This window comes from Pelodiscus sinensis, chromosome 32 (genome assembly GCF_049634645.1).
Source record: "Pelodiscus sinensis isolate JC-2024 chromosome 32, ASM4963464v1, whole genome shotgun sequence".
In the NCBI taxonomy this organism is placed as follows: Eukaryota; Metazoa; Chordata; order Testudines; family Trionychidae; genus Pelodiscus; species Pelodiscus sinensis.
The window spans coordinates 2,764,793-2,792,345 of record NC_134742.1 but is presented as its reverse complement, the minus strand read 5'-3'; the positions used below and the strand labels follow the sequence as shown (position 1 = coordinate 2,792,345).

Sequence of the window (27,553 nt, the reverse complement as noted above, 5' to 3'; positions counted from 1 at the left end):
CCATCTCTGGGACTATGCGGGGACAGGCAGAGTTCTGCCTCCCTGCAGCCAGACGCACCCCACAGGCTTTGGCAGAACAAAAGGTGGGACTCTGCTCACCACACTGAGGTGCTCTGAGGGCAGGGGAGGCCAAGCTGCAAGCCTCCCACAGGTGCCTGGCCTGACTCATCTCGCTTCCCCAGGCTGACACCAAGGAACATTCTCAGCTGATGTCACCACCCTCTGTCATGTGGGAGCTGTGCTTATCTGGGCACCAACAGGAGCTGCAATAAGACCCTGTGTTTCTCAACAAGAGGCTGTTGTGTGTTCAAATGTGATACCCCTTGCACTGCAGAGTCCCTCCTGAAAACCTCCTCACTCCCCTAAGCCCATCCCCATGGGCAGCACATGGATTGGTGACCTGGAGAAAGTGTCAGCCAGTCAAAGGCTCTGCCGCTAAAGCAGACCACTGCAGCTGCCACTCAGGGCCTCCTCTTTATGTTGCCCTTGTGACTCCAGCTTAAAGAGGTGCTGGCCACAGACCATGACCAGCTTCCCCATAGGTTGATTTGTGGGGTCCTGTGGTGGGTGCCTGGGTGCCAGGGAAAAGACTGACCAGGGGTCGCTGTGGCTGTCTACAGGATGTGTTGAGGCAGTGGAATCCTCTACTCTCACCCCACCTGTTGCCTTGTGGCTTTTCAGCCTTTCCTAGGAGCTGTCAGTACCAGTCCCTCTGTTCTAGATGCCCAGAGCAGAAAAGCCTGGGACCCTTCCTGCCTGTCCCGCACTGGTGAGCCTGGCCCTGCTTCACCTCTCCTGATGGGCCATGTGGGAAGAAGGCTAGTGGCAAGTGCAAGGGCCACACTCTTGGGCATAAGACGAAGCTGGGAGCAAGGCCACGCTCTGCTCAGCCCACAGGGCTGCAGCGTCTCTAGCGAGTCTTCCACATAATAGGCCCAGCCCTCGTGCCTATACTGCCAGGCCTGAGACCTGGCTCCAGTGGGCATGAGACAATCAGCAGGAGGGGGAAACATCTGGCTCTTGCCCAGCTGGAAGAGAGGGAGGTCAGACACATGGAGCTACATGGCCTTGCTGCAGCCTAACCCAGCCCCACATTTATTCAGACTGCAGGGTTCAGAGCTGGGAGCATAGCCCTTTGCCCCACTGAACAATTGGGCAGGTGGTTCTGGACACATCCTGTGCAGGGAGACTGGGCTCCTCACTATCCCTCAGTGGGCTTTGCGACTGGGAGCCAGCCAACCACAAAAGAAAGGGAAAGACCAATGGCAAATACATACCCTGAGATGGGCAGTCCCTGTGGAAATGGGGAGGGGCCAAAGCTCCCAGTCATCCTTTCTGACAGGGCATGCAGTGTAATAAGGGAATCAGGAAACCAGGGGGTCCTACCCTTCATGGGATCAGGATCTACCTGTGCCAGAGTGAAGTTGAGTGGAGCAGGAGCCCAAGCAGAGCAGTGCCAACCACAAGTCCCATCTGCAGCCCTGCCTCTTCCCAGTCCCCCAGGAGGCAGGGCGGCGCGGCACACACATGCTCCCCACTTCCAGCCATGGGGAAGGAAGCAAGTGCATGCTTGCTGCAGCCTCCCCAGCCCTGGAGGATGATGCACCATGCAGCCCAGAAGAGGATGCTTGACATGGCTCCAGTCTTCCCAGCACCAAGGGAGGGAGGTGGGCACAACCTGGCCCAGCCTCTCCAGCAGCAGGAGGGTGGGCCCTGAGGGCAGCAATAGAACACCCCTAGAACATCTAGAGCAGGTGTTCTGGAGGCAGAGTATGGGAGGGGCCACGCTTCGCAGTTTGGGAAGGTAATGCCTTCCCCTGCCTTACATACCCAACACCCATGATGGCCAGAGAGACCCAGAGAAGCATCCCAGTTCCCAATACTGGATCCAGACATAGCAATATTCAGTACACTAGCTGCTGTCCATGCTGGCAGAGAGCTGTCCCATACCTGCAATTCATCTACCTTCCAGCAAGGCAGCAGCTCTGAAGAAGGTACATCTACACACTACTCATGCCTTTGAACTACTCAAATTGCATAGCTTATTTTGAAATAGTTTATTTCAAAGCACTTCACTTATTTTGAAACAAATTGCTATTCCAACAAATTCCATATTCCTCATTCAATGAGATTTACAAGAAGTCAGAGTAAGGAGCCCATTATTTTGAATTTATATTGAAATAGGCTTCTTGTATAGACCACACATAATGTTGAACAAATGTGAGTGTTCAAAGTTGGGAGGATGGGGTGGGGTGGGGAGGTTGAGTAGGAAAGCAAAGAGGAAAACACCCAGGGAAGCAGTCTTTTTTTTTTTTAAACAGAGAACTAACTAAAACTAAGTATAAACTGACTAAAGCGATGAACAATGTTTAAAACTAAACTGAACTACTTTACTATTTTCTGTCAGAAAGGAAAGCATTGCTGCAACTCCATCTTCAGTCAAGGACAGTAGAAAAGGAACCAAAGGAGGCTCGCACCATGCACGCACCTAACGGATGAAAACAGCATGAGACAGCAACTGTACATGAGCGGCACGAGAGACACTGCTGGGCAAAAATCTCTGATCAGTGGCACCAAGATGCACCGAGATCTGAGTGAACCACTCACAGGGACACCACTCGAGAAAGAATCTTACAGTACATGCCTTTCCAGAAAGGCCTGAATATCTGTATCTTAACTGAGTCCTCAGCCCAGCCTTGTTGGGGTTACAGGGGCTCTGCCATGTAGGAAAGTGGAGGGGGAGCCCTACAGGTCAGGCAGGCTCTGGGCAAAGGAAGCAGGAGTGAGAACTCAGAACCTGTCATCAGCCCAAGTGAACCAGAGCAGTGCATGAGCCAGGAAAGCTCCGCAATGTCGCGGGGCTGTTCCCTTGTTTACATAATCATGGGACTTGCAGCCTGGGTACCACCTCCTGCTGAGGAGCCTTCTCACACTTCTGGGCAAGGCTTGTGCCAGTAGGAAGCTGCTTGTGCAAATCTCTGGAGTGCAGCTAGCACTGCAGAGCTGTGCAGGGATCCCTGAGCACACAGGGACTGTGCAAAAAAGGGAGGTTTCCTCCATCCTAGGCAAGGTGTTGAAGCCACCTCTCTGCACATCAGCTAAGTGCGGGGGGCGGGGGGAGGGTGTTTGAAAGGAAGACACAGAAGGGTCATTATTCAAATAATTAGATTCACCAAGCAAGCAACAAAGCAGCTTCTACAATACCCTATTGGTTACCCAGAAGCCAAAGCACAGCTCCCTTAAAGCAATCCAGCCCTGGGCCTCACCCAGACAGCCACATCAATATGATTAAGATCACTGAAAATCTTGTTCATCATGTATAAAGTTTATCAAGCCAAAGGGTCAGACACATTACCCACCAGGTCAATGAATATCTCAGATCTCCCCCACATACGTGTTTACAGCCAGTTCTTATTCACTCAACACAGATTTATGAAGGAAGAACACAGAGTGTTGCAATTAAAGACCATTAAACACACAGAAATAAATGAAGCTCTCCAGACGGACAGTCCAAATAGAGAAATTGTTCAAATACTTCCAAAAAGGATTAGCAGCATAATCCAGATTGGAGCTGGAGTCTTCAGTCCTGCAACTCAAGCTGCCCCTGACCAAGTGTAAGCAGATGAGATGACAGGGTGAGGCCCTAGAGAGCTTTGATAGATTTTTAGCAAGCCATGGCAGCCTAAATGCACCATGGCAATGCACCAGGCATTCCTTGGGTGAAGAACAGGTAATGTACATGCTGCACTGATGTAAAAATCCCAAATTCATATACACACACACACACACACACACACACACGTAAACTATGGACCATAAAGACAATGTAAGTCATACAACCGCCTTCAATATCTTTTACATCTTTGATCTTAAGCTTAACTAATAAAGGGGAATAATCCACAAACAGAATAAAATGTAAATAAGACACAAAAGGGAATTAACATTCACAACTTACATTGCTAACATCTAACAAGCTATATCCAAATATAATTAGTATGTACATCAAATTCTCTAACAATACAGGTTTTCATTTCAAAGCTCCAGTCTTATCTAACATGGCTGTGTTAAATATTTAAAAGGAATGACCTTAATTAACATTTGCATACTTTTCAATTTGGGTCATTTAGCCTGCTAGTTGCTTCACTCTTTCTGGCTCAGTGCCACACAATCAAAGGCCATTCAAATTATGATTTTTTTTAAAGACACACATTTTGGATCCTTTTATTTGTCTTTTTGTTTCTGAGCTGGTAAGGAGAATTGCCTCTTGGCTTCCATACCCAGCAGCTCATACCTTCATAAATACTCCAAATATTGCCAGAGCCATGCCAAAATTAGGAGAACTGGTGATACTTGTGATATATATTTCATACCTAGACATACAAGCTCTTCTATTTTATAGACTAAATAAGCCCAAACTCCTCAGCTTCTTATAAAACAAGTGTTTTAGTCCCCTAATCATTTTGCTTGCCCTCTGCTGGTCTTTCTCCAATGTGTTCACATTCTTTCTGAAATGGGGTAGGCCTAGAACTGGACATAACACTCCCAATGTGGCCTCACCAGTGCCAAATAAAGGGGAATAATCACTTCTCTAGATCTGCTTGCTATGCTCCTCCTAATGCAACCTAATATGCTGTTAGCCTTCTTGGCTACAAAGGCACACTGTTGACTCATATGCAGCTTCTCATCCACTGTAATCCCCAGGTTTTTTTACGCCAAACCTGCACTGCAGAAAGTTATGGAATTGTTTAATATACTTTCTGGATCCAGGCCTTTGCAGTTTGATTCCACATCCATTGCTTAGTGACATACACTGACTCTGTGAGTAGCATGGAGCTATGACATTCATAGAAAAAAAAACCTGTGGAACCCACTGGCAGCCACAATTTTCATATCTGCCCCTCCTCCTCTACCCTCCTATGCACCTTTGGGCCTCACACATCAGCTTCTCCCCCGAACTAGAGGTTCCTATCTCCTGCAGATCAACTGTTCAGTGCTATTAAGGACATGGTAGAGGAGAGGCAGAATGAGTGTGGGAAGAGACAGGTCAGGGTGAGCATTTTGAGGGAACACATGAGTTGGGGGCAGAGCCTAAGGTGGAATGAGAGTCAAAAGGCTTCTGGAATTAATGTGTGACTGATTACATGCCCTATAGACAGGTGGCATATGTATGCATTTAGTGCAAGGTGCTCCTGGCCCTCAGAGTCTGTACATACAGACTTTGGAGACCATGGTGGCAAACTGGAGGAGCTATTGGAGGCAGAGGTACATAAAAGAGTTTCCAGGACACAGTAGAATGGCCCCACTCCCTGGTCACGTAGCTGCTGTGCTGTTGAGGAGGGTGAACATCTCAGGGAAGTCTCCCAACTGGAGAAGAAGGGAATGATCCCATAGTTGGGACCTTATAGATGATGTCATCATCTTGCACAGAGTATATTTCTCCTAGGGAGAGAACTCCAGTCATTAGGACAAGACTGGTGCTAGTAAGGGGGATTTGATCATTAGAAACATGGACAGCTGGTCCTGAGTGACCAGGCACCCGGCTCTGAAGGAAGCCCCACAATAGAGACAGCACAGAAATAAGGGTAGCAGTACTACCACTCCCTCACAATAACCTTGTGACACCCCCACATGCCCACAATTCTTTTTTCAGTCAGAACCCCTACAATTACAAGACCATAACATTTCAAATCAAAATGAACAGGAGAGCTGTGAACAAGACACAAATCATTCTTACACTCTACTCTGCACTGATTAGGTCTTAATTAGAGTGCACCACATTTCAAGAAAGACATGGAAAAATTGGAGAAGATTGAGAAGAGCAACAAAAATTATTAAAGGTCTAGAAAACAGGACCTATGAGGGAAGACCAAAAGAATTGGGCTTGTTTAGTTTAGAAAAGAAAAGACTAAGAGGGGACATGATAGCGGTTTTCAAGTATCTGTTACAAGGGTGTTATAAGGAGGAGTGAGAAAAATTGTTCTCCTTGGCCTCTGAGGATATGACAAGCAGCAATGGGCTTAACCTGCAGCAAGGGAGGTTTAGGTTGGACATTAGGAAAAACTTCCTATCTTGTTGGTTAAACACTGGAATAAATTGCCAAGGGTGGTTGTGGAATCTCCATCAATGGGAGATATTTAAGAGCAGGTTAGACAGACATCTGTCGCGGATGATCTAAATAGTGCTTGCAGGGGACAGCAAGGGACTGGACTTGATGACCTCTTAAGATCCTTTCCAGTTTTATGATTCTATGAAAATATCTGAAATATTTGGATTGGACATTAAGAAAAACTTGCTAACAGTCAAGGGTGGGTAAACAATGGAATAAACTGCATAGGGAGGTTGTGGAATCTCTGTTGCTGGAAATAAGATAGACATCTAACAGGGATAGTCTAGATGGTCCTTAATCTTGCCATAAGGGCAGGGGACTGGACTTGATAACCTATAGATGTCCTTTCCACTTCCAGTATTCTATGATTTTATGAAATAATGAAATTTATGATTTTTTAAGTTGTGTGATGGCAATATTGACAAAAATGGACCATACATTTGATAGGGCACTGATTCCAGTTTTGGTTTTAGAAAATTTTCTCCAGTCTCAGGTAGTTTTAAGGCTGTATTACTTTTACTGTTTCTACAATAATTGTTTCTGTTTGTACCATATGATATTAGGACCTTTTCATAGTTGAATGGAAGTTGCTGAGTTTATATGACTTGGACACTTTTCTGTTAACATCAGCTACCACTCCCAACAGTCCAATTCTAGGGAACAGAATTGAACTGCAATGGGGTTAGTGTTCTAGGAAAGCAAGAATTGAGCTTTCTTAGATGAAATTCCATCTTACCTGAAGCACAGAAATTCCCTACAGAATTTTAGCAACAATAGTTGATTTTCTAAACCTTTGTGAACTTTTTAGCACTGGAATTTCTGGACTCTTCTGCATGGTTTAGGGGTCTGCTTGTGTGTCTGCTTGCTGACCAGTGCGACAAACAGAAGTGCTTTTTGTGACTGGTTTGGTGTGCTTTTTGACAGAAGATCCTCAGACTTGGGTTGCAAGTAGACCCATCTTTAAGCAATTCACTGTGATATGACCCTCTCAGAAATGGCCCCAGAAACCCTGTTACATTACAATAGGGTCTCTATCATCTTTGGGTTCTCCAATGTGAGACAATGTGTGAGTACTGACTAAAGCTTTTCTGCTTGAACTACAGATTTTACCTCTCCTGACAGATATTCAAAAAGGTATCAGCTGTTAAACCTTTGCCCACAAGCAGAGCAGTTATAGGGGTTCTATCTTGTGTGAACTTCTGATGTGCAATAAGGCGTGAGCACTCACTGAAGCTTTTCCCACAGTCATGAGCAGATGAAGGGTTTCTTTCCTGTGTGGATTCTCCAATGTCTAACAAGGTCTGAACTCTCTCTGAAGTTTTTCTCACAGCCAGAGTAGTTATACAGAGTGTTCCACGTAATTTCTCTCACAGTTGCAGAATTAATTTTATTAGAGGCATCAATATGCAAGGAATGTGAGACATCTCCTCACTGGTGCACAGAACCAACGTCATGTGGTAGGAGTAGGGCTGGGGTTCAGGGTCTTGGATTGTGGGATGGAATCTCAGGGCTGTGGCAAAGAGCTGGGGAGCAGGGGTGTGAGGGCTGGCCCTGAGGTGGGCCCAGGGATAATGGGCTCAGGGCCGAGAGAGAGGTTTGAGCTGTGGAGGGGTGAGGGCTCTAGCTGGGGGTGTGCCAAGGATGGAAGGATTTGAGAAGCAGGCCACCAAAGGGCTACATTGGGGAGAGAAGACTCCCACCAGTTTTCTCTCCCCAACCTCAGATGCTGCTGTGAGAAGGGAAGCGGAGAGCAGCATCTCTCCCTGCCATGGCAGCTCTGGGGCTGTGGCAGTGGGATAGCCATCTGTTTGCCAGTCATTGCAGGTCTGGGCTGGGTTTGATACCAGTGAACACAGGCATCAATCCCCACCATAGGCCTAAGCACCAGCTAGGCATTTATTAGGCTGCAGAAAGGCTGTACGACCATACAACTTTAAGAGAACTAAGGTCATAGGGTTTCTCTCTTGTATGGAGTCTCCTGTGTCTAACAAGTTCTGAGCTCTGAATGAACATTTTCCTGCAGTTGGCAAAGTTATAGGGTTACATTAACAGGAATGTTATGAGTAAGACATGAGAAGCAATTCTTCTGCTCTACTCTATGCTGATTAGGCCTCAGCTGGAGTAACGTGGTCAGTTCTGGGCACATGACTTCAAGAAAGATGCGGAGAAATAGAGAGAGGCCAGAGAAGAGCAACAAAAATCATTAAATGTCTCGAAGACATGACCTATGAGGGAAGACTGAACTGGGTTTGTTTAGTATAGAAAAGAGAAGACTGGGAGGGGCTATGATAGCAGTTTTCAAGTACCTAAAAGGATGTTACAAGGAGGAGGGGAAAATATTGTTCTTGATCTCTGATGAGAGGAGAAGGCATGGACTTAAATTGCAGCAAGGGAGGTTTAGGATGGACATTAGGAAAAACTTAACTGTGAGGGTGGCTGAAAACTGGAATAAATTGCTTAAGGAGATTGCAGAATCTCCATCATTGAAGATATCTAAGAGAAATTAGATAGACATCTATCAGGGATGACATGATACTTGGACCTCCCATGAGGGCAGGGGACTGTACTTGATGACCTCTTGAAGTCTCTTCTAGTTTTCTATTATTTTATTTTATGAATCTATGATTCTCCTGGGTGGATTGTATGATGATTGGTAAGACTTGAGTCCTGACTCAAGCTTTTCCCATAGTCAGAGCAGTCTAAGAGTTTCTCTCCTGTGTGGATTCTCCTATGTGTAACAAGATGTGAGCTCCTACTGAAACTTATCCCACAATCACTGCAGCTAAACGGTTTCTCCCCTGTGTGGATTCTCCTGTGTGTAACAAGATGTGAGCTCCTACTGAAGCTTTTCCCACAGTCAGAGCAGTTGAAAGGTTTCTCCCCTGTATGAATTCTCCTGTGTGTAACAAGATGTGAGCTCCAACTGAAGCTTTTCCCACAATCAGAGCAGTTGAAAGGTTTCTCTCCTGTGTGGATTCTCCTATGTTTAACAAGGTGTGAGCGCCCACGGAAGCTTTTCCCACAGTCAGAGCAGGTGAAAGGTTTCTCCCCTGTGTGGATTCGCCTATGTGTAACAAGGTCTGACCTCTTACTGAAGCTTTTCCCACAGTCAGAGCAGTTGAAGGGTTTCTCTCCAGTGTGGATTGTCCTGTGTCTAATAAGTTGTAAACTCTCACGGAAGCTTTTCCCGCAATCACAGCAACTGAAAGGTTTTTCTCTTGTGTGGTTTCTCTTATGTCTAATGAGACTTGACTGCTGACTGAAGCTTTTCCCACAGTCAGAGCAGCCGAAGGGTTTCTCCCCTGTGTGGATTCTCCTGTGTGTATCAAGATGTGAGTTCCAACTGAAACTTTTACCACAGTCAGAGCAGCTGAAGGGTTTCTCCCCTGTGTGGATTCTCCAATGTTTAACAAGATCTGAGCTCTCACTGAAGCTTTTCCCACAAACAGAGCAGTTGAAGGGCTTCTCTTCTGTGTGGATTCTATGATATTCAATAACAGTTCCCCAGTCACTGCAAGTGTAGAGCGCTTGTTGATGGAGAATTTTCTGTTGTATGGTTTCTGTGTTTTTCACCCCTCTGCTCCTAGGATTGGATTTTCCCTGTCCCTTCTCTGGATGGTTTCTCTGTTGCCTTTCTGAGCTACGCTGACTCTCACTGGTCTCTCCCGGCTCAGGTATCTGGGAAACATGCCCCTCAGATCTTCCCAATAACATCCTATGTGGAGCCACTTGCTCTAGTCCTTCCTGCTGAAGACTCTCCTCATTGTTCTCACTCAGTGTCCCATCACCTGCTGGGACAAACACAGAAACCAGACAGAAGTCATTCTCTGTGCTGAGCTGAAAGGAAAACTCTGAAAGGGGACTAGAAAAGGGGGAACATGCTCAAATAATGGTTGGAAAAGTTCAATAATCATGAGCTAAGTTCATTCTCCTTCCCTATATCCCTTTCCCAGAGAGAACCCAGCATCCACCCTGTAGGGGTTAATTGCGGAAGCACTTTGCACATGAAAGCACAGGGGTGGCAAGGTACACATCCTCCCCCCTCCTCCTATAACTGATGAGCCCGAAACAAGCCTTCAGGAACACGCGCCTGAAGATAGGCGGTGGTGCCATTGTGACAAAAGCAATTTATAGATAAGGGTAGGAGAAAGGACAGGAACATAACAACCTTGCTTAACCAGATGTATTAATCATGTAAACAAGGTCAAAAGGAAAAGCAGTACCAGACCAATAGTGAATGGCTAAGCCATCCTGTAACAAGTGATATGTAACCCCCAGAAAGTTCCAAACTGCAAAACAGGGTAAAAACCTGTATATAAGCTGCACAACAGTATGGCAATTCGGACTTCAGCGATGGATTCTGGTACCAGTGCCTCAGAAGACTAGACGACCTCCCAGGGGTCCCCAGCTTGCAGAAGGGAAGTAAGAGCCTCTTTTCCTATCATGTTGTTCTTTTAGTTAAGGGGTACAACTGAAATCTGTCAGGAAATAAACTGCTTGTGTTTCACAGATACTGGTGCAGCGTGTTTTGTACTTAGAGAAGCACAGGTGTTGGACCTGAAAATTACTCTTGCCAGCAACACCTCCCCCACCCCGACTGGAGCTGGAAACAAGTTGAAGGGGCAGTTAGACTTGATGAAAATGCTCAAGAGATGTCCGCTGTGAGGACACAGAAATTGGTTTCTGAGTCACTTTAGTGGATTACTCACCTGTGTGGCTGTTGCAGATGATCTCCCCTTCCTCAGAGCCCTGGAGATCTGGGATCCACAGCTCCTCCCTTTGTTCCACCCAAGAGATCACATTAGCTTTGGAGACTGGAAATCCTGCTCGGGGATCAATTAACCAAATGTTTAGCATGTTCATTAAGATCTGTGCTATTACTGCTTCCAGAGCCAGTATCGGAGCCGTCTACCCAGAGAGGCTCCTTCCCTACCTTACAGAGGCTTGGGCTCTGGATGGTACAAGATCCCAGGACACATGCACCTGTAGTAAAGGTGCATCCCCCCCCCCCCGCCTGAAAAATGGCCCAACTTATTGCTTGAGGGAACTGAGCACTCTGCTGCACCCTCTAGGGCAGCGGTTGTCAAAGTGCAGTCCCTGGAACACTAGTGGTCCATGACTATCTTGAAGGTGGGCTGCAGACTTGTGACTTGCCTCCCAGCCTTAAGGGTGGAGCCAGAGCTAGCACTATGACCCTGAGTCTCCCTCCAAAGTTGGAGCGCCAGTACCAGTTTCCCACTATGTGGGAGGGGGAGAGCAAGCCTTGCAGGCTGAATATGACTTGCAGGAGAAGGAACTGGCTCCATGTGCTGCCACTTAGAATCATAGAGCTGGAAGAGACCTCAGGAGGTCATCAAGTCCAGCCCCCTGCCCAAGGCAGGACCAATCCCAACCAAATCAACCCAGCCAAGGCTTTGTCAAGCCGAGACTTAAAAACCTCCAGGGATGGAGATTCCACCATCTCCCTAGATAACCCATTCCAGTGCTTCATCACCCTCCTAGTGAAATAGTTTTTCCTAATATCCAACCTAGACCTTTCCCACTGTAACTTGAGACCACTGCTACTTGTTCTGCCATCCATCACTACTGTGAACAGACTTTCTCTGTCCTCTTTGGAACCTCCCTTCAGGAAGTTGAAGGCTGCTATCAAATCCACCCTCACTCTTCTCTTCTGCAGACTAAAGAAACCCAAATCCCTCACTCTCTCTTCATAGGTCATGCACTCCAGCCCCCTAATCATTTCGGTTGCCCTCTGCTAGACCCTCTTCAATGCGTCCACATCCTTTATATAGTGGGGGGCCCAGAACTGGACACAATACTCCAAAGCCGAATAAAGGGGAATAATCACTTCTCTCAATCTGCTGGCAATGCTCCTCTTAATGCACCCTAATAGGCCATTAGCCTTCACTACAAGAGTATACTGTTGACTCATAACCAGCTTCTCATCTACTGTAATCCCTAGGTCCTTTTCTGCAGAACTGCTACTTAGCTGGTTGGTCCCCAGTGTATAACAATACTTGGGATTCTTCTGTCCCAAGTACAGGACTCTACACTTGTCCTTGTTGATCCTCATCAGATTTCTTTTGGCCCAGTCCTGTAATCTGTCCAGGTCAGTTGGGACCCTATCACTGCCCTCCAGCATATCTACCTCTCCTCCTGTCTTAGTGTCATCTGCAAACTTGCTGAGGGTGCAATCCATCCTCTCATCCAAGTCATTAATAAAGATGTTGAACAAAACCGGTCCTAGAACAGATCCTTGGGGCACTGTGCTAGAAACTGACCACCAACCTGACATCAAGCCGTTGATCACTACTCACTGGGCCTAACAGTCTAGCCAGCTTTCTATCCATCATATAGTCCATTTATCCAATCCATATTCCCTTAACTTGCTGGCAAGAATATTGTAGGAGACCATATCAAAAGCATTGCTAAAGTCTAAGGTATATCATATCCACTGACCTTCCCATATACACAAAGCCAGTTACCTCATCATAGAAGCTAATCAGATTGGTCAGGCACGACTTGCCCTTCGTGAATCCATGTTGACTAATCCTGATCACTTTTTCCTCTTCCAAGTGCTTCAAAATGGAGTCCTTGAGACTCTCCTTCATGATTTTTCCGGGGACTGAGGTAAGGCTGACTGGTCTGTAGTTCCCTGGATCGTCCTCCTTCCCTTTTTTAAAGATGGGCATTACATTTGTTTTTTTCCAATCATATAGGATCTCTCCTGATCTCCACGAGTTTTCAAATATAATGGCCAAAGGCTGCGCAATGACATTTGCTAACTCCCTCAGTACCCTCAGATGCATTAAATCTGGACCCATGGATTTATGTATGGCTAGCTTTTCTAAATAGTTCCTAACCTGTTCTTTCCCCACCATGGCCTGTCCACTTCCTTCTCATACTGCATTGCCTAGTGCATTTGTCTGGGAGCTGACCTTGTCCATGAAGGCCGAGGGAAAGAAAGCATTTAGTACTTCAGCTTTTCCCACACCATCTGTCACTAGGTTACCTCCCTCATCCAGTAAGGGCCCCACACCTTCTCTGATCACCCTCTTATTGCTAACATGCCAGTAGAAACCTTTCTTGTTATCCTTCACATCCCTTGCTAGCTGCAATTCTAGTTACGCTTTCATCTTCCTGATAACTCCCCTGCATTCTCGAGCAATATATTTATACCCCTCCCTAGTCATCTGTCCAATTTTCCACTTCTTGTAAGCTTCTTTTTTGTGTTTAAGCTCACCAAGGATGTCCCCGGAAAGCCAATCTGGTTGCCTACCATATTTGCTTTTCTTGCTGCTCATCAGGATGGTTTCTTCCTATGCCCTTAATAAGGCTTCTTTAAAATACTGCCAGCTCTCCTAGACTCCTTTCCCCTTCATGCAAGCATCCCAAGGAATCCTGCCCATCAGTTCTCTGAGGGAGTCAAAGTCTGCTTTTTTGAAGTCTAGGGTGTGTATTTTGCTACTCTCCTTTCTTCCTTTGGTCAGGATCCTCAAATCTGCCATCTCATGATCACTGCTTCCCAGGTTGTCACCCATCTCTACTTCCCCTCCTAGTTCCTCCCTGTTTGTAGGCAGCAGGTGAAGCTGCTCATGGCCCCTGGTTGGTTCCTTCAGCACTTGTACCAAGAAGTTATCCCCAACATTCTCCAAAGACTTCCTGGATTTTCCATGTACTGCTGTATTGGTCTCCCAACAGATGTCAGGGTGATTAAAGTCCCCCATGAGAACCAGGGCCTGCGATCTGGAAGCTTCTCTCAGTTGTCCAAAGAAAGCCTCGTCTACCTCATCCACCTTATCTGGTGGTCTATAGCAGACACCAATCACATCACCCCTGTTGCTTTCACCTCTAAACTTAACCCATCGACTGTCAACAGTCTTTTCTCCCTGTAAATACTGGAGGATCTGGCCAATCTTACTTTTCTCTTACATACAATGCAACTCCTCTTCTTTTTCTCCCTCGCCTGTTCTTATTGAACAGTTTATAGCCCTCCACGACAGTGTTCCAGGCATGCAAGTCATCCCACCAAGTCTCCATTATTTCAATCAAATCATAGTTCTTTGACTGGGCCAGGGCTTCTAATTCTTCCTGTTTGTTTCCCAGGCTTCTTGCATTTGTGTACAAACACCTTAGATAGCCAGCTGATTGCTCTACCTTCTGCATTCGGGTCAGGGGTCCTCCTTTGTTGCTCGTTTCTCCTTGTATTTCTTCCCGGTATCTGACTTCCTCACTTTCCTCAGGGCTTTGGTCACCATCCCCCAACGAACCTAGTTTAAAGCCCTCCTCACTAGGTTTTCAAGCCTGCCCGCAAAGATGCTCTTTCCTCTTTTGTTTAGGTGGATCCCGTCTCGTCCTAACAATCCTTGTGCCTGGAATAGAGTCCCATGTTCAAAGAAACCAAAGCCCTCTCTCCGACACCACCTGCACAACCACACATTTACTTCCTCAATTTGATGATCCCTATCCGGTCCTTTTCCTTCAACCAGAAGGATGGACGAGAACACCATTTGCGCTTCAGATTCCTTGATCCTTTTTTTCCCCAGCGCTACATAATCTACTGTGACCCGCTCAAGGTCATTCTTGGCTTTCCCTTCTATCTGGGTGGAAAACACTCACCTGGATTTCCCTGCTGCTCCCATTGGCCATATTCGGGCCAATGTGAGCAGGGAGTGTGCGTGCCTAGGAGTGGTGGGAAGCATGGAGTCAGGTAAGCAATCCCCTTGCCACTGAGATACCACACCCCTATCCCTCTTATATACTCCCCTCACACTGAGATCCTGCATGCCCAACCTGCTCCTGCACCCAACCTTCTGGCCAGAACGCCTACCCTCAGCCCTCTTCTGCACCCTTCCTTCTACCCAGACCCCCCAATCCCAGCCCACTCCTACACACAAACTCTTACTCAGACTGCTGCTGCACCCTAGCTCCCACCCAGGCCATGCAACCCCTCTACCTTATACACCCATTTTGTCATCAGAGATGATTGGCTTGTGGTCCATGGAAAGGTCTGCCTGCAGTGATGTGGGTCATGGGCCAAGAAGTTTGAGAACCACTGCTCCAGTGTACAACTAAGTCGCTTTCATTGCCCATTCCATCCCCTCACCCAGCCCCAGGACAGGAACATGCTGCTCAAAAAGTGAGCTCCAGTGATGGTTTGCAGGTCTGAACCACGGCCCACAGGCAGGGTTCAGACTGCAACAGCCACACAGCAAGTCACTACAACTTGGAGAGAAAGGACCCAGTCGCTCCCCAGCTGTAGCTCCCCAAAGGCTATGTCCACAAAGCTCCTGGCTGGGAAGCTCAGCTCAGCTCACCTTGCTCGTTGGCTTTTATGCTCTACTTGAACCAGACAGAGGAAGTTGCCTGAGCAATGAGGCAAATCGTTGGCTGGCTGCTTTTGACCCTGCCTACAACTCCACACTCCTTACCCTTGACTACTTGTGGCTGGATGGTCTCTGCCGCTGCCCACAATAGCTGCTGTTCCAGCAACTGGTTCTGTGGGGGGCCATGTGGTGTTTTGCTGTGCTGCTTCTCTGGAGAAGGGTGGGAGGGAGACTGGAGGCCGTAGCTGCATTGTTGCTGCATCTCAGGTTCTCTTCTGCTGCCTTGCTTCTACTCTGCCACCAGCAGCCTCTGTGTGTGGATTCCAGCCTTCCTCATGGGCAGACTGGCCTCCCATGTGTTGCTCCCTCGACTACACAGAATTTACCATTCACATTTTTCCCAGCTTGTGGTCACATTCCTCACATCGTCAGCCAGACCCCTTCTCAGACCTTCATCTAGTGCTGGGAAGATCCCCCAGTGATGTTATAGGATTAAAATATGACCATGAAGATCATTCTGCTACCACTGTTGCACAATCACAACAAATCCTGTACAATGTGTGTTGTGTGCAGTGTCAATGGGAACGTTCTGATGTGGTGATTGTGATTATCCTGTCTGTACGTGGACATCATTTTTGTACCTGAAGAGAGGCTAAAGCGACTGGGACTTTTCAGTTTAGAAAAGAGGAGACTGAGGGGGGACATGATAGAGGTCTAATAAAATCATGAGTGGTGTGGAGAAGGTGAATAAAGAAAAGTTATTCATTAGTTCCCATAATATAAGGACTAGAGTACACCAAATGAAGTTAATGGGTAGCAGGTTTAAAACTAATACGAAAAAGTTCTTCACACAGTGCATAGTTAACCTGTGGAACTCCTTGCCAAAGGAGGCTGTGAAGGCTAGAACTATAACAGAGTGTAAAGAGAAGCTAGATAAATTCATGGACGTTAGGTCCATAAAAGGCTATTAGCTAGGGGGTAGGAATGGTGTCCCTGGCCTCTGCCAGAGGCTGGAGATGGATGGCACGAGACAAATCGCTTGATCATTGTCTTCGGTCCACCCCCTCCAGGCCACTTGGTGCTGGCCACTTTCGGCAGACTGGCTACTAGGCTAGATGGACCTTTGGTCTGACCCAGTACAGCCATTCTTATGTTATGAGCACTATTTCCAAGTGGAGAAGTTGTATTTACCTCTTGCTCCACTTAGGATTTCCTCTCCTTTTGTGGATTCCAGAACCAGCTGCTCCAAGGAGTCACGAAACTATCTCTGCATCCTGTCCTGAACTGATGTGTACCCAGTAAAAAAGGGGATAGTTGAAATCCTCCACTATTACTAAAGTGGTTTTTTTTTTGTTTTGTTTTTTAATTTTTATAGACTCCCTATTCTCCCTTAGCATTTCATAGTCACTATCACTGTCCTGGTCAGGTGGTTGGTAATATATCCCTACTGCTATATTCTAATTATCAGTGCATAGAATTACTATCCGTAGATATTCTATGGAACATGAGATAATGTGGAGACCATTGGGCACATGGGGCATGAATGTCTGGCTGGGCAAAGCAAAATGGCCAAGAAGCAGTGTTTAGCTCACTGCATAATTTCAATGTAAACATGATGATTTCCTTGGATGAAGAGTTATCACGCTCCCGTCAAATCACAAGGGCTACGTCTAGATTGGCATGATTTTCCGGAAATGCTTTTAACGGAAAAGTTTTCCATTAAAAGCATTTTCGGAACAGAGTATCTAGATTGGCACGGACGCTTTTCCACAAAAGCACTTTTTGCGGAAAAGTGTCCGTGCCAATCTAGACGCGCTTTTCCACAAAAAAGCCCCGATCACCATTTTCGCCATCGGGGCTTTTTTGCGGAAAACAAATCTGAGCTGTCTACACTGGCCCTTTTGTGCAAAAGCTTTGCACAAAAGGGACTTTTGCCTGAACGGGAGCAGAATAGTATTTCCGCAAGAAGCACTGATTTCTTATAGTAGGAAGTCAGTGCTTTTGCGGAAATTCAAGCGGCCACTGTAGACAGTTGGCAAGTTTTTCTGGAAAAGCGGCTGATTTTCCGGAAAAACTAGCTGGTCTAGCACTCGGCACTCAACACCAATCAATGGCAGTACCCCGCATGTCACAGAGATTAGCCACAGCCAGGCAAGGACTATGGGAACCATGCCATCCTTCCAGGGGCTCAGCACCCTGGCATAAGGGGCACCCCTGCAGGCAGTAACAGCAGCTGCACCAGGCCCCACAACTCTGGTACCTGCCGTTTCTGCCTGGGTTCTTCCACTGACACCTTTGGCCAAGGCACAACATAGACAAGAGTAGAGTCCTGCACTTAGGATGGAAGAATCCCGAGCATTGTTACAGGCTGGGGACCAGATGTCTAAGTATCAGTTGTCTAAGTATCAGTTCTGCAGAAACAGACCTAGGGATTACAGCAGATGAGAAGCTGTCTATGAGTCAACAGAATGCCCTTGTAGCCAAGAAGGCTAATAGCATATTAGGATGCATTAGGAGGAGCATTACCAGAAGATCTAGAGAAGGGATTATTCCCCTTTATTTGGCTCTGGTGAGGCCACATCAGGGCTATGTCTACACCGCATGCTTCTTGCGCAAGAACTGTTTTGCGCAAGAGAGCATCCACACTGGTGGGACACTCTTGTGCAAAAACTTCAGCCCAGAACTACTTTGCAGAGGGCAAAAGGGCACCAGGACTTTCCGAGGGCGGGGGCTGGAGCTCCTTTGAGATGCATGCTTAAAGGGATCTCCCTGGACAGCCGTTTCTCTCCTGCTGCGTGCTTTGGGACCTCCTGTAGGGACTGACAGCCGTAGCAGTTCTAATTGTGGTTGCCCTCAGCCTCTTTGGATACCACAGCTTCTGCCCTGGTGCCTTTGGCACTCTCACTGCTGTGCCATGGAGCCAGGGATGGCCCTGTGCCTGCTCTGGCCCCACATGACCATTTTGGAGTGTCTGCAGCTGCTGCTCTATGCTGCTACACTACTCCTGCAGGTGCTCGAGACCAAGTTCACTCTGGACTCCCTCTCCATAGATGCGGTGGTGTCTGTAGCCAGACACAAACCCCATCTTGGTTTTCCACGAACCCCATCTTGTCCCCCCCCCCCAGAGAGCAAGAGAAAGGCAGTCAGCCTTTGATGCCCTGGGAACGCAGGTGTGCTGCCTGTCTCTGACTCTACCATAAACAGAAACCAGACAGTAAATGGGCTAGCTGACGACCCGGGGCCTCCCGTCGCCCTGATGGCTAGTACCAGTAATTGACACGCCTGCACTGTCCCAGGAGAGGAATCTTCGCCCATCACATACCAGAGGTGCCCATTGTCTGCATTTTTCCCAGGTGTAAATTATGCTTTGCACCCTTCGTGGGAAACTTGGTGTACAAAGCTATTTTTCCTAATTGGCCACTTTAGACCAGGAAGAAGCCTACATGACCCAAGGAGTATAAAAGAGGTTCAGCAGCCCACCCCATTTGAGCTCCAATCATCTATACCTGCTGGCAGGTATTGATTGTCTCCCGAGGTCTGTGGGACGCCCAACCTCGCCCTACTTCTTCCCGAGGGATTGAGAGAAAGACGCTGGCCACGCCAAGTCTGGAACGCAGGGGTGAGAATATATACACCTGCTATGTGTCTATTTTGCATGCATTTAATAAGAACTCAGAGAACCAAAGGGTTTCATGGTACCTGTAAGTGACTTATTAGTGTAATTTCTGTCCTGTCCTTTGTAGTGTCTGTGTTATCTGTAACACAGTAGTAGCATTTAACAACTAAGTTTACCCTGTAACAATAAAATAGTAACTGTTTAAGCTTTAACCTGACTCCTTCAGTTGCTGTAACAGAACCAAGCACAATTTAAAAGAACTTCAGCCGGTCATAAGGGACTCACTGCCCTGACCGTCGGCTGACAGTGTCCCTGTGGCACCCCCATCCGACTGTGGAGAGGCGTTATTGGAGATTGGACACCAGTACCAATTGGTGGGACTGGCTGGTCCTGGAGCAGTGGGACGACCAGCAGTGGCTTCAGAACTTCAGAATGCAAAAGCAGATGTTCCTGGAGCTGTGTGCCTGGCTTGCCCTTGCGCTCCAGAGACATACCACGCAGCTGCGGCCCACCATCCCGGTCAACAAGAGGGTCACCATCACCCTCTGGAAGCTGGCCACCCCGGACAGCTACAGCTCGGTGGGACACCAGGTTGGGGTGGGCAGGTCCACCATCGATGCTGTTGTGATGCAGGTAAGTCCTGGGGCAGTGCTGCACTCCCTGCCTGGGGGAAGGGAACACTGCAGGCTGGTGTCCACAGAAACCGAGGGTCTTTCCACAGCAATCTCCCCCAGGATGGCGTGGAAGTGGTCATAGTGGGGGCAGGTGTCAGCTCCTGCCCCCTGGCCCTCGGTGGCCTGGACATAGCCAAGGCGCAGCTCCTTCACCTTAGCCCAGACCTGTTCAAGGGTCTGGGCTGGATGTCTCTTCTGGGAAAGCACCTGGGCCATGCGGCTAAAAATGTCTGCATTCCAGCAACAAGCACGGAGGTTGTGGAGGGCTTCCTCCTCGGCCCACAGGTTGAGAAGGGCCTCGACCTCTGCCTGGGACCAGCAAGGGGCCCCTCCGGGCCTGCTGGGCGCCGTGAGGTGGCTGTTGGGAGGAGGGCACAGGCTCTTGGTGTCCCCCTGGAGCAGACATCTCTCGGAGGAGCAGCAGGGCAGAGCCACGAGGAGGAGCTGCTGGCTGTGCTGCAGCTGCCACGCAGACTGAGGCTGCATGTGTCTTTAAGGGGGGGTCCGGCAACCAGGAAGTAAGGAACTGTAAGTGCAGGTACAGAGTATCCAAGCGGCCACTTGGCTTTTTTCCTGGGAGGCCAATTCTTGCGCAAAAACTCTTGGCTGTGGTCTATTCTGGCCTCTTGCACAAGAACATTTGCGCAAGAAGGCTTCTGCCTGATACAGAGCGACAGAGCTTTTGCAGTGTAGACAGCCGGCAAGTTTTTGCGCAAGAACGGCGATTCTTGCGCAAGAAGTGTGTAACGTAGACACAGCCCTGAAATATTGCGTCCAGTTCTGCCCCCCCCCCCACACACACACTATAGAAAGGATGTGGACGCATTGGAGAGGGTCCAGTGGAGGGCGACCAAAATGATTAGGGGGCTGGAGCACGACCTATGAGGAGAGACTGAAGGATTTGGGTTTGTTTAATCTGCGTAAGAGAAGAGTGAGGGGGATTTGTTAGCAGCCTTCAATTTTCTGAAGGGAGATTCCAAAGAGGATGAAGAAAGGCTGTTCACAGTAGTGATAGATAGCAGAACAAGGAGCAATGGTCTCAAGTTACAGTGGGAGAGGTCTAGGTTGGACATTAGGAAAAACTATTTCACTAGGAGGGTGGTGAAGCACTGGAATGGGTTACCTAGGGAACTGGTGAAATCTCCATCCCTAGAGGTTTTTAAGTCTCGGCTTGACAAAGCCCTGGTTGGGTTGATTTGGTTGGGATTAGTCCTGCCTTGGGCAGGGGGTTGGACTTCATGACCTTCTGAGGTCTCTTCCAGCTCTATGGTTCTAAGCACATGCAGACCTTGGCTGTAGGAAGAGCAGCACCATTGTTATGTCCCTGAACCTACTTCCCTTGGGAGGGGGGGTGGAGGGGACAGTCTCTCACACAGGAGCCAAGATAATTGTGGCTGATACTCCTGACATTGGAGACCAGGAGCAATGAGGGACCCTGAACCCAAACCCAACCCAGCTGCTCCAGAGCCAGCCCAGCTTCTGATACCCGCGGGGACAGGAATCCTTACCCAGCCAGTTCACAGCCTCATAATTCTCCTGCATCACATCCCAGTAGAGGGCTCTCTGACCCGGGTCCAGCAGAGCCCATTCCTCCTTAGAGAAATACACAGCCACCTCTTCGAAGCTCACCAGCTCTGCCACAGTCATTTCCTTCCCCTGGTTCTGCAGGCCATGGGCTGCGCTGGAGCAAGACATGGGTGTTCTGCAGCCTGTCGGGGAGAAGGGCAATTGGAGACGTTTCAGAAGGGACTTTAATCCTTTCCACACCCCCATTCCCTCCAGACTCTGTCCCAGTTGACACACATGCTAGAGTCTTCCATTTTGGGCAAATACTTAAATCTCAATATTCCATCCAGAACACACACAAGTTAGATCCCAAATCCACATTCATTTCTCTCAATACCTGGCTTGAGTTTCAACATTACTGCACCTGCAACCAATGGGATTCGGTTCTGAATACCCAGTGTTTCTGATAAACAAGGACCGTATTCTCTTTCCTGAATATGGATGTAGGTGTCTAAATTTAGGCTCCTGTAGCTAAAGGCCATGGTCTTCCTCCATTTATCTGTAGCACAGACCTAGGATCCCTCATCAGGACTAAATGGAGAGAGACTTTTATGAATCCTCTCCACAACAGAGCTTAAGTGAAGTCAACAGGACCACTTAGAGCAGCGGAGTGGAACATTTTGGGCCAGGGACCATTGACCGACAGAAAAATCCATTGAGAGAGGCACGCAAGTGAGAAGCAAAAAGAAAAAAGTAATAAACCTCACTGACCAACTGAGCATCAGGAAGGAAAGGACACTCCCCAGAAGCTGCAGCCACACAAGTGGGTGGGGAGACCCCAAGGCTGAGGGCTCATCCCCAGAGCCAGATCAACTCTTTTGGGGGCCCGGAGTTAGTTTGTGAGGGAGCCCAGGATGTTGGGACAGGGACAAGGACAAAAATGAGGGTTTCAGTTTGCAGAAGGGGGCTGCTGGGGAGTGGGGCAGGAGGTTGGGTGGAGGAGCTGGCTGGGAGTGGGGGTCTGGGCAGGAGCGTGCAGAGCATGCTATCCTCCCAATTTCTCCTCCCGCTAGGCTCCCTGGTGTGATTCGACTGCTGGGTCCAGCCCTTTGCCCAGGGCTCACCCTTCACCTGCAGGCTGCAGGGCTGGGCAGGCAGCATGTTTCCTAGCAATCCCAATGAGGTGCTATCAGTAACTGAAGGGCAGAACAGGGGATGGAGGAGACTAATCCATGGAAAAGCAACGAGCCCCAGACAGACACAGCTCAGAGCTCTGTGGGAAATACTGAATGGGGGACTGAGCCGGAGCTGGCCTTACCATGAGGTGAACTGAGGCAGCTGCCAGATTTGGGGGGGGGCACCACTAGGACCCAGAGTGTAGAAAATTGTGTCTGCTGCTGGTGCAGATGTATTCTCTCTGCTCCAGATGCACAGAGATGGTGCAGTGCTGTGCTGGAGGAAGGAGGGCACAAGAGACATAACAGGCAGGCAGGAGAAAAGATGAGAGGGAATAATAGAAAGCAGCAGGAGCTGCAGGGAGAGAGAAGAGGAGGAGCCTCTTATGTACCTCTCTAGCACCCCCAGGAGCCTGGACTGATTAACACCAGCTTCTCAGGGAGCTTCCTGTTTCCTGCTGCTTCCCTGAACCCACTTGAGGGGAACAAGCAGTCAACTGAAGCAGTAGGAGCCAGTTAGGCCCTTAAGACACTGATATCTTCCCTCACTCAGGCCCTACTACCAGCCTGCTTATCTGTCCCCTTCAATTGAGTGTTGAGAGCCACTCTAGCTGGCACAGAACAGCAGTCATGAGTGAAAGAAAAGCATTCAGAAAAAGCAAGCAACCAAAGGAAGCTTTTCTATCTAAGCAGGAAGGAGATACATAGACACAAATGTTCATGGTGAGCCTTCCGGCCCCAGCGAGGATGTAAGTGGTAAGGAGATGCCTGACCTGGCAGCATCCACATCTCCATCTCAAATGGATGTAACCATGCACATTCCTGAAGAGAAATGTAGATCAGAGGAGAGTATGGGAGAGGTGCAAGAAACAGCTGCTGCTGAGTTTAGTTCCTTAAGTCTAGATGATCCAGGACTGTGGACTCACTTGAGCAGTAACCTGAGGGACTTGTACTGCATAGGCCACAGCAAGTGAAAAACGTCATATTCCCCAAAGACAATGAAAAAAGAAGTTTCCATCCAACGAATTAGTGATGTGAAATCCCCAATGGTGACAAAGTGGAAAGGCTTATATACTCAAAAACCCAGAATGCTGCACAGTTTTTATTGCAGATTCTTCCAGTCTAATGTTTCAGCCACACTGAATTCTACAGGAACAAAGGACTGGAAAAATCTGGCTAGAAATCTGGCATGCCATGAGAAGGCCGCAAATCACCAGAGAGCATTCCAGAGGTGGAAAGAGCTTGAGATGAGACCAAGGTTAAAGGCCACCATAGAGGATCATCATCAAGAGAAGATTGCATCAGAGTCTCTTTACTGGCAAAATGTTCTGAAAAGGCTCATTGCCATTGTGAGAATGCTTGCTTCCCAAAACCTAGCACTGCGTGGCACTTCAGATCAGCTATATGTGCCAAACATGGAAACGTCCTTAAAACTGTGGCACTGATGGCTGAGTTTGATGCTGTACTCCAGGAGCATCTAAGAGTCACCACCCAAGAAAAGTACACACACCACTACCTTGGAAAAACAATTCAAAATGAAATCATACAGTTACTGGCAACAAAAGTCAAACAGAAGATTGTGGCAGATCTGAAGTCAGAAAGATATTTCTCTGTTATTCTGGACTGCACACCTGACATCAGCCATATAGAACAAATGACTTTAATGGTGCGTTTTGTAACAACAGAACCTAGATGTATATTTCTCTGCATCAACTCACCGATGGCAAATTTTGAAGCAACATCTGGGAACATCCTCTCTGACACAAACCACTGAGTGCCACATAATGGGAACGTCTAGTGGAGGCGATAAAGCCTATCAAACACCAAATTGGGAAGACAGATGATGCCATAGTTGCCATTATGGAGGATAATGCTAGACAGGAACTGTTCGTGGGAGAACAGAGACAGAGGGAAATGGAATCACCGGAAATATACATAACTTCAAATTTCTGTGTGATTTAGTGTTGTGGCAAGACACACTGTTTGAAATAAATGTTGTAAGCAAGAGACTCCAAGGTGTTGACCTTGATATATCTGGAGCAATGGAACAACTGGACAAAGCAAAGTCTTACCTACAGTCTTACCGGTCAGATGAGGGATTCAAAATGTTTTGAAGAGTGCTCAGAAGTTGGAGAGGAACTTCACACTGAAGCTATTTTCCCACCCATTCAAGAATACAAGAGTCACTGAAGAAGATGACATTTTGATTATGAGGCATGGGATAATCCCATGAGACACCCCAAACAACAATTCAAAGGTGAATTCTTTAATCAAGAGCTAGATTGTGAAATACAGTCAGTTGAAGAACGTTTCTTGCAGCTCAAAGAACACAGCAGTATATTTGGGATGTTGTATGATATTCCAAAACGCCTCACTATACCTGAAGATGACCTACACCAGCAATGCAGGGCACCAGAGACAGTGTTGACACATGATGACATGCGCAATATTGAGGCGAGTGATTTAGGTGATGAACTGAAAGCCCTTTCAAGATACATTTCAGCAGCCCTGGACTGAGCTGCCAGCAGAAATTCACAAGGACATTAACAGCAGTAACTCTGCTGGGGTCCTGGAGGGGAGCAAATGGCCCAGTGCTAATGCCAAGGGGGCTGCAGATTATTGAGCAATGTACAGACCCGCCAACTTCCCTGCAGCACCTGCAAACTAGCTGCCATTCTCATTCACACAGAATGACTGGTGCAAAGAGGATTGCACTGTGATGGGGGAGGGGAGGAAAAGCAGCAAGGAACAAAGGAAAGTGCAGCTTCTGCAAAGGGAACTTGCATCCCGCCTCTCATATTCCCTCTGCTCCAGCCTTGCTCCCACTCAGCCCCATGATCCCTCCCCACAACAGCCTGATCCCCTGGCATCACTCCATCCCCTCGCCCCCATCCCCCTTCAACTCCGTCCTGCTGCGCACATCTCTGTACCCCCTAGTGCCCTCTGGCTCTCATCCCCCACACTCCACTCCAGTGGGGAAGGGGCTTGTGCTGAAGAGAGGGGAGGAGGTCAGGAGAAGAAGAAAGGGGAAGGCACCAAGGGACAGGGGTGCAGGAGAGACAAATGCCAGGGGGCCAAGTGCAGACAATGAGGAAAAGGGCAGGAGGGGAGGTGTCAGTGGGAGGGGGGACAGGGTGATGCTGAGAGAGGAGAGGGTAAGGGCATTGGGGGCTATGGAGGGAGATGCTGGGAGAAGGCTTGAAAGAAGGGGTGGGCATGAGAAAGGTGGGGATGGAGCAAGTCATGTGTGAGGGCACAGAGGGGCATGAGGGTAATGGGGGCAGAGAGTGATGAGGGGATGGGCATCAGGGAAAAAGGAGACAGGGGAAGTGAGGGAAGGGGGAGGCACCAGGAGGGTGCAGGGGTAAGGGAAGGTGCAGGTGCCAGAGGATTCTGGGGTGAAGCAGAAGGGAAGACACCTGCAGGGGAGGGACCAGCACCAGAGAAGAGAGGCAGGGCAGGTGTGTAGAGGGAGGTGTTAGAAGAGGGGGTGAAGAGGGGTAGCTCACATGATCAGAGTGAGGAGGAGTGGGCACAGGGGGGAGAGAAGGGCTGGTGGAGTGGGGCAGGTCACAGGAGGGCTGAGGGCAGTGAGAAGGGCAGGAGTCAGGACAGCAGAGGAGGGTGAGGTGTTGGGTGGCAGCAGGCACCAGGGGAACTGATGTAGCAAGGGGAAGAGACATGGCAGCAGAGGGAAATGGTAGAGGTTTATAAGATATTTATTAATAAATTGAGTGATATTTATTAATAACTTATTAGTAATTACTGTTATTCTTATTAGGAATTTATGCAATTAAAAAAAACTTTTTGGGGGGGTGCGAGTCCCTTTTTTTTCTGGCGAGTATGGTTTTCCATAATTTGTCGAGCCCTGCTTATGTTCATAAACAAGGAGAAGTCCTGTGGCACCTTTTAGACTAACAGATTTAATGGAGCATAAGCTTTCATGGTGATGTGTAAAAGGGAAATCAAATCCCTGGAGCCATTGATTCCCCTATGAGGGGCACGTACAATATACATACATTGCTAATGCTTAGATATATTTGCTATTTGTATAGGAGTAAGACATGACAAAGGTCAAGGCCTGTCACAAGTAATAACTTATAATAAGGAGACGAGGGGAGGTGAAACCAGTCTTCTGTTAAGTAGAGATATGGATAGATTCCACATCCTTTAAACTTGTGACTGGCTCAAGCAGGAAAGGAAAAAGGGAAGTACGGCTCGCCCATTGTTCAGCAAAAGTGAATGAATGTAACACAGCTGTAACCGCAAAGTCAGCAAGTAGGCACTGTATTTAACCTCATTTGGAAAATTAACCTGACCTATAGGAATGCTAAACGTCAAAAATGAAGTAACCTATCATGTTAAGGCACCTAAACCAGGAAGGATGTTAACCCTATAAGAACCCCTGCCTATGAGATGTTGGTCGTCGGCTCTGCTTTGAACATTGAGTTCCTTAGCCGTACCTTGGTTGCAACCAATAAACTTGAGTTGGACCCAGCCTGAAAGTGTGACTCTCTTCTTGGGGTAAATCAGACTAGCCTCCAAGGGGACGAAACTAGCAATTTATGCAACAATGGGCAAAGACCCACTTCATCAGCTGCAACGAAGACTTCTCATTGTTTATGTAGATTCAGAGTAACACGGCTACCCCTCTGATACTTGTCCTACATTCATGAAACTCTTAAAGTCATTAATATTGGCAACTTTTTGAGATGGAGGCACCTTTAGAAAGAGCCAGAGCAGCCTTAGTACACATCAGAATCAGGCCCTTGAAACATCGATTCCAGTGAAATAAGGTTTTGGTCTGTGATTGGAATCTTACTGGACTTGGAGGGAGCAGACTTTTATCAGCAGACACCAGAGAACTTCAATTTCACTGTACACTCAGAAACTGATGAAAAGATATTTCCACTCCTAAGAACTGAAAGTAACACATGCTCAGAAAGAACAAGGTTGCTTGAAACCTTAGAGTTTAAGGATTTTGAATTAGTTTGTTTTGAGAGTCAAATTGACAATTTGTGTTTTAATAATAAAGTTTTAACTTTTTGACTCAGTGTTTACTGTTATTGAATAATTACTGTCTGAGCCAAATATTGCCTGGCTCTCCCCCTATAATTTTCTACAACTGTGAAAATTGAAAATAAAAACTG

General features: G+C 47.8%; 2 protein-coding genes across 6 annotated transcripts in view; one reads left to right on the top strand and one right to left on the bottom strand.

Moving 5' to 3' along the window:
• Positions 1 to 27,553, bottom strand: part of LOC112545537 (uncharacterized) — a 49,612-nt gene continuing 22,059 nt past the window's right edge. For 4 of the 5 annotated variants that reach the window (XM_075913573.1, XM_075913575.1, XM_075913574.1 and 1 more), the window contains 3 exons: positions 21,231 to 21,431; positions 10,816 to 10,929; positions 1 to 9,897 (listed from right to left, as the gene is read on the bottom strand). In XM_075913573.1, coding sequence (XP_075769688.1) covers positions 8,726 to 9,897; positions 10,816 to 10,929; positions 21,231 to 21,417 — 1,473 coding nt within the window. In that variant the 5' untranslated portion in view covers positions 21,418 to 21,431 and the 3' untranslated portion in view covers positions 1 to 8,725. The remainder of the gene's footprint in view (positions 9,898 to 10,815; positions 10,930 to 21,230; positions 21,432 to 27,553) is intronic. The other variant, XM_075913571.1, reaches the window with a different exon arrangement.
• Positions 19,070 to 27,553, top strand: part of LOC102450780 (zinc finger protein RFP-like) — a 30,528-nt gene continuing 22,044 nt past the window's right edge. The window contains exon 1 of the mRNA XM_075913682.1: positions 19,070 to 19,681. Coding sequence (XP_075769797.1) covers positions 19,481 to 19,681 — 201 coding nt within the window. The 5' untranslated portion in view covers positions 19,070 to 19,480. The remainder of the gene's footprint in view (positions 19,682 to 27,553) is intronic.